Source organism: Ipomoea nil, unplaced genomic scaffold, assembly GCF_001879475.1.
Source record: "Ipomoea nil cultivar Tokyo-kokei standard unplaced genomic scaffold, Asagao_1.1 scaffold1932, whole genome shotgun sequence".
Lineage (NCBI taxonomy): Eukaryota > Viridiplantae > Streptophyta > Magnoliopsida > Solanales > Convolvulaceae > Ipomoea > Ipomoea nil.
In genome coordinates, this window is record NW_017618360.1 from 2598988 (window position 1) to 2606954 (window position 7967).

Here is a 7967-nt window from a genome sequence, read left to right on the forward strand (position 1 = left end):
GCATGCATTCAAATACCTTTCTAACAAACCAATCAAACACCATATACGAGTAACGAGAAATATGTAGCGCAGAACATTGAGAAAAACAACATTCCCAAACAGCTATTATGAATTGTCGAACAACATAATTGTATCAAATAACAAAATTTGGTTTAACAAACATTTCCCCATAAAGAAGAAAACTTCTATGACACTCCATAATTCGAAACTACTCCACTCTAGCCTAGCCTAAGCCACAAGAGTGCTGGCAGTGGTGGACTCGCTGCAGGAAAAACATCAAAAAGTAATCAGTAAATGGTAAGGTTGGAAGATCTCAATGGCTAAGCAATAGTCATTGAGACAAGGGATCAACTGGCAACTTAAGACGCCTTATAATTAAGAACAAGACTTCATGTCTAGTACCATCTTGGTTGATAACAGAAACATTACATATTGAAAATATGGTAATAGTGTCCAAAGTTTGCAGTTGACCAGCAAGTACCTTTGATTAACCATATTGCATCAAGTGAGCTTCATTACATTATGGAACAGTGTAATAGGAAGGATTCAAAAAATAAATAAATCTTGAGATCATTTTTAATCCGACTGAAGAATTGAGAACCGCTTTACAGTGCGGGTTTGAGAATCATTTACAACAAAACTGAAATAATCATGAAGAAAACATCATGTGGGTAAAACCATATGATTTGGTAAAACATAACAATTGAGGAACAAGAGATGCAAAAATAATCTAATCCAGATATGTTGAAGCTTAGAATTTATATCATACATCAAATATATTGTTTGAAGAAAACGAATTTATCATATGATTTTAGTTCAGCTAGCTCAAATGAAACAAAAGAACACGAGAAAAGAGGAGCAACACTTACTATTTCCAGACAGGAGGGAGCTTCTTAGTCTTCTTGTAGTAGCGAGCAAGACGATGAATCCTACTCTCCACTAGAATCAAGCGGAACTTAGAGTCCTTGTCTTTTCTGTTCCTCTCCAAGTGCTTCCTGATAGCAACAGCCTTCTTAATAAGGTGGTACAGATCCTCTGGAATCTCAGGAGCAAGCCCTACACACCCAAACCAATATCAAATCTAGAATCATAGTAAATGACCATACTCATGGGAGCCCAAGCATGTGGTGGGTGGCTTGATTAATTAACAAAGTTGAACTAGAACAGGCTTTTAAACAATAAAGCTTGGACTATTAATCTCTTCGGGGATTGAGCTTTTCTTTGTTTAACAAAACTCAAAACAGTGGTGGAGCTTATTTCGGTTTACCAAGCTAAAGAGGCCCAAGGGAACACTTTTAACTACTTCACAACTACAATCAAACCACATTCAACAATAAACCAGAGCTAAGTATACTTAGAAATTAGCAAAAAGCTAGGAACTTGGAAATGCAAACAATACCATGAGCTTTTAGGATACGGAGAATCTTGCTTCCAGTGACACTCTTCACCTGAGCAATTCCGTGTGAATCCCGGAGAATAACACCAATCTGAGAAGGAGTCATACCCCTCTTGGCGAACTTACAGATGTTCTCGTCGACCTAATATGATGAAAATTACACTATCAATACACTACACCATTCATAGATTCCAAAAAGCAATCAATCATATCAGACAAAGTCCCGTATCAATGTTAGGCAAATCAGAAGCCATAAAATGCAAACCGGACAACAAAAACTAATCAAATTGAGATATCTCACATCTTGGGAAGAGATCTTGAGCCAGCTGGGAGGGGTTCTCTTGTACGGAAGAGCTGAAGATGAAATACCCTTACTGAAATCCAACAAGAAATGCAACCGATACTTAGAATCACGATCTGACTATACATTTCAACAATGAAAGTTAAGGGATTTCGAATCACTGACTTACCCGCGACTGTGCATGCGACCCATGATGGCGGAGCTCTGCAAACTTCAGCTTCCACTGGAAACGCGGAGACAAACCCTAGCTTACGTGCCTATCATTTCCCGGTTTATGTATAAAACCCCCCTATTCAAGCCCAATATTATATTACTCGGCCCACTAACTTTTTGGGCCTAATGAAGCCACGTTTTCAGATTATGTATAACACCCAATAGTTATGCCATGGACCCGAGTCCACATTACAAGATAGACGCAGATCAATGTTCACAATTTACATAATGTAGATTTACAATTCAAATTGCGAACAAACAATATGTAAATTGTGAAGATTCAGTATATAAATTATGTAATTTTAGAACCGAGTCCACGTTTACAACATAGTTTGCATATAACACCCGGCAAATTATTCTGTGAACCCACGTCCACATTGCAATGTGGACCCAAGTCCAAAATATATAATTTACATACTAAATGTTCATAATTTACATATTGAACGTTCACAATTTTATAAAATGTAAATTGTGAACATTTAGTATGCAAATTATGAACATTCAGTATGTAAATTGTATATTGTATATTTTAGATTTGGATCGACCGTGCACTATGGACATGGTCCATGATATAACAACTTATTATGTGGACATGGATCAAAGTGTTTACAATTTACCTTTTAAAAATTCACAATTTGTATACTACGAATACATAATGTTAATATATACCTTAGTTTGTAGTCACAAGATCTTTTCAAATACTGCAGTACATATTAGGATTTGAAAACATTGTATTGTATTCACAAATAACCTGTATTTTGACTTAGAAACACAATTTATATTCTAGAAAGAGTAAATACATAAAATGGTCCCTCGACTATAGCTAAATTCACAAATTGGTCCTTGACTTTCAATTTCAACCAATTAAGTCCTTAACTTTGCAATTTTGACACGATTTGGTCCTCCATCTATTTGACCATTTCTTGACCGTGATCGACGATCTCTAGAAGAACCTTCAGCTTTCGTCGGAGCACGTGGATGCCTACAGGATGACGTTGCACTGGTTCGGAAACACGTCGTCTTCTTTGCTCTGGTACGAACTCAACTACATTGAATCCAAAGGGAGGATGAAGAAAGGCGACCGAATTTGGTAATTGCTTCCGGCAGTGGATTAAAATGTAACAGTGCGGTTTGGAAATGCAATCGGAACCTTAAAAAACCGACGATGGACCATGAAATTACATATATATCCTAAAAATCACATTCAACAAACGGTTAAATAGACAGATGACCAAATTGTGTTAAAATTACAAAGTTAAGGACTTAATTAGTTAAAATTAAAAGTCAAGGACCAATTTGTGAATTTAGCTATAGTCGAGGGACTATTTTGGGTATTTACTCTTCTAGAAATTCACAATTCCAATACTAAAAATACACAATTTATACATCGTTTAGGAAGTGAAACCTGATCCATGGTATAACAATTCTTATGCGGAGCCATCTCAGGCAATCAACACCGAAAGTATATTCATACATTCTTCCAAACTTTCACCTCTATGACCAGTTGAGCTGCTCATACGGGTAAAAAAGTATATTCATACATGGAAAATTTAATTGTAGTCTTTTTGGGAGGGCAAGTGGAATTTCTGTCACTATTTTAGAGTGTATATTAGGTAATTTTATTTATGTACAATAGTCAAGACACATACGAGAGGGATAATCGTATTAGGAATTGGAAAATATTATTATAATTTTCATTTTTGTTTCCAAACACAAAATCTTGATATAGACATTTGTATTGAGACCACGTTAGAAAAAAACAGCTTACCATAGCCTGCTAAATCAAGATATAAAATTAAAAGTAAGATCTGTGAATACTTGTAGTATAACTTTTATGAAGAGTTAATTGCCGATTTGGTTCCTGACTATGAGGATTTCACCACTTTGGTCCTCGACTTTCAAAATTGGCCAATTTAGTCCCCAACTATGAAAACGTAAACCAAAATGGTCCTCAGTCTATTTTACCGTCAAAATGCAAGGGTAAAATACGAAATTCTCCCTAATATTCTTTATCTTCAAGTTAACGAACGAGTGAGACAGGCTGTACCGCCAGAAGGAACCGTCGGCGCCACTTGCTGTTGTACTACCCAGAAACTAAGACTGACGGGAAACGGAGGGGAGAAGACCTCGCCCAACTACTGCCCAGCCGCTCCGAAACCTATCGCCGTAGCTGCTCTGCCTACGTCATCGCGCTGCAGTTTGCCGAGGAGAGAGATACCGCCGGGACGCTTCATTGGGTTCTGTTCGCCGTTAAATTGCTTTTTTGAGAGCAGCGATTGAAGTTGAGACCTTATCCAGTTCCGATTTGAGATTTGGGTCGGATTGAAGGTATTGGGTTTTGTGGATCCGAGATAGGTCCAACAGAATTGATTGTTTGGATTCAAAGAAACGAGAGAGGAAGTATTGGGTGGAATCTAGAGCTGAGTTTGGGTCTCAATTGATTGTCGCATGCTTGCGTTGGATGGCTAAATCCGAACTATCGTCGGAAGGTAGTACAGGCGGTGGCAGTGGGAATAGCGGGCGGATTGCTTTCCTCACTTATACCTCTCAGCTCCTCCGATTCTTTCGCCCTCTCGTCCATTGTACCACAAGCCCATTATCATCTACATGGCAACCCAACAACTCAAACACAGAACAACAACCGTAGAAGAAAGAAAACAACAGACGACCCCTCCTCTCTCCCCAAGAGATAGCAGAGCTGAACGGCACTGTCAAAACAAAGCGACAAAAAGCCAAACGCGGCCTTAGATCACTCGGCATCGCCGTAGTCTTCCCCCTCTCCCCCAGCTTTGGACGCTGCACTTGGCCTGCGTTTAGGGTTAGATTTATAGATTAAACCAACTACACCTAGGAAGGCAAATAAAGTGAAATTACATTTCTGTCCTCAGTTTTAACGTCTAACTAATGACAATTTGTACCTAGGACCATTTCGGATAAAAATTATATAATTGAGGACTAAATTGGTCAATTCTAAAAGTTAAGGACCAAATTGGTGAAATCTTCATAGTCAAAAGACTAAATCGGTAATTAACTCCTTTTATGAATATTATTTATTAAGTATTAATATGGGGATGAAGGGAAGAATGAAAAAGGAGTACTTAGATTCGGTGGTTGTACATAGGACGTAGGAGGAATAGGCGTGGGGTGGGGCTATGATTGGTGTCCCGTGTGTGCGTAGAGAAACCTGTGAGCTGTGGACAGTATGACAGACGTCTTTGTCAAATATCGCCAAAAAGAGACCTAATCTGCTGCCAATTGGGCCCAATGCCAAAACCCAATTAGATTCTCCACTCGTTAGTGAATTTCGCAAATTATGGTTTACAAAAACGATTATAAAAACGACGTCGTTTTGACTAAAAATATGTGTCTAAAAGAGAAAAATTCAGGTTTGATTCTTGACAATAGAATTTTTATGCATAATTTGAATTATATATTCACAATAAATGAACTAAATATTCACACTAAATGAATGAACTAAATATCCACAATCAATGAACTAAATATCCACAATGAATGAACAATATAATGTTGTTGAGGGGAATCAAAACTGATTTTTTTTTTTAAATGGGACGTGGGTATTTAGTCAAAACGACGTCGTTTTGCAACCGCGTGCACCATGCATGGTGCACACGGTTGCACAACATAACTATTGAGTGAATTTCACAAATTTTATTCTGGATCATAACCTATATTGGGGATGTTTGGTAAATAATTATTAACTGATTAGGTTAGTAAGTTTGACTAGTTGATAATATTAATTGATTGTAAAAAAATGTTTGATAAATTGACTGTTAGCTGATAGTTGATTACATGCAAAATGACTTTCTAAAAAAATTGGTCGAAAAAGTTATTTTGAATAGCTTTTTGAGAGTTGTAGAATTTTGAAACAATAAGTCGTTACAAAAAATCAATTAATCAAACACTTATATTAACTGTTTAACCAAGTCAAATAGCTAATAGTTGTCAAAATTAACGAATAAGTTAACTATGTTACCAACCAAAGCTATTATAAAGTGATAAAAATAATGTGAGAAATTTATAATCACTATCTAAGTGTTATCTTCAAGTACAAAAATCATATTTTATCCACTTGAATATCACTTTCGAGATTGATGTAACTGTACATTTTTATGTTGCATGTCTATTTGTAGTTTATATTAAAAATGAATATAAATCAAAATATAATAATTTTTTTAAAAAAATTTGCAATAGAGTAAAAATGGATTTACAATACATTTCAAATAATTACTGCAATATGTGAGTAGTCTATCTCGGAATTTAAACTTGAAAAATATTATATGTACCCTTATTATCTACTCTCAAATTTTACTTTCACATTTAAAATATTAATATAAACACTTTTACAAAGTCATATATGAAGAAAATAACTTATGAACTCGTTACATTAGAAAATAAATTTGAGATAATAAAATTTAGGAGTACATATGTAGTCAACAATTTTGTGAAATTCTGGGAGTGGGCCCACCGTGGCTGACAGCTCAGCTGATGTCTCCTCTTTTTGTGTCCATCTCCCTGCTGAAAACATGATGAAGGGTCCGCGCCATTCACTCCGTGATTTAACGCTTCAAACCTCAAGTGCCTATCTTTCTTTTTGTCCTCTTTCGGTGCGCAAGGGTTTGCATCACCTGCGATCACCTCTACCCACCACAATATGTGCCACTCACTCTCCAATTTACCTCCTAACATCATAATAATTTTTTTAAATAAAGGCAACACCCTTTAAATTGCAAGTAATTTTCACATCCGGTGACTGGCGATGGTCGAATCGTCGCCGGTCGCCAACCATGAGAGAATGCGACCAGTGGTCGCCAGGTGGAAGTTCTAAAAATTAATCATTCAAATAAATTGTTAAAAATTCAACATTAATTAATGGGTTTCATAAGATATGGGCTAACCAACTTGGTTGACATGGGTGATCGTACACTCTCATCCCTTAACCTTTCGTATAGAAAAACCAATATGGTCAGCACTTTGCCGTTTAATTTGGCCAGCCTGGTGCAAATGAATATTAGTCTAAGTATAATACGAGCTTAAGGATTTGTCTGAGTATAAGGCCTACTAGTTGTAAAGTTCTAATATATTTATCATGGATGTGTCTTATGTTAGGACCAGAAGTTTAGAATGTCAAAGTTGAGAATGACTCATTTAATAGTTATAGAGAATGTTACGAGGGGTGAGGGTGTAACAAACCCACATTTGTATATTATTACTGCTATTTAAGGGTTCTTAATTAGGTAATATAAGCCGTAGTGTTACATCAAACATATTTATAGAGAGAGTAATTCATGTGTAAATTGGTTGACAGTACAACAAAGGTAGATAGTGCCCAAGTTGGGATGGATGGTTGTGATGCCCATCCCATCATTTTTTATTTTTGTTTGAATGATAATGGAAACATACACACACCATTCAATGGTATTTATTAGATAAATCACATTCTTATGTAATAACTCGCAAATTACACAAGCGAGATAAATTATATTAAAAGACCTTGTATTACAAGCTCGAACGAAATGTTATTGGCGAGCATTAAACTCGTAACTTTTTTTGTACAATACTAATGTTTCACCCACTCAATTAACTTGTTTCGAAACACTACTCATCATTTATGCATACAACATTAGTGTGACATGACCATGTTTCATATAATGTTGTGTCCATTAGTAAAGAAAAAGAAAAGCAAGTTTCACTCAGTCAAATATTAATTAATATTTAATAGGTAAATTCAAAAGAAGAATGTAGTATCACTTTGGCATAATTATTAGTTACATGTGCATGATAACTTATACAAAATGTTTTACTCATTAATTGGTGGTTATTTAGATGTTACCCACTTAGTGTTAAATTAATCAAGAAGGCACTCCTTAGAAAACCTATTATTTTGCCCTCATGCCACCCCATATAACTTTTATGATGACTTAACTTACTTGATAATGGTATTGCATGTTTTATGAAATATCATGTATTAAAACAGAATGTATACTTTTGTTAAATACAAATGGCTCATAAAACACCCCAAAAATTAAGACATTCGTC

At 35.8% G+C, this 7967-nt stretch overlaps 1 protein-coding gene across 1 annotated transcript; it reads right to left on the reverse strand.

Moving 5' to 3' along the window:
- Positions 1-1974, reverse strand: LOC109193784 (40S ribosomal protein S13). The gene is made up of 5 exons (XM_019344595.1): positions 1867-1974; positions 1698-1770; positions 1400-1538; positions 870-1056; positions 1-262 (listed from the first exon to the last, which is right to left on the reverse strand). Exons 1-5 carry the CDS (start codon positions 1887-1889, stop codon positions 229-231), a joined length of 456 nt encoding a protein of 151 aa, XP_019200140.1. The 5' UTR covers positions 1890-1974; the 3' UTR covers positions 1-228.
- Between the last annotated feature and the right edge of the window lie 5993 nt (positions 1975-7967).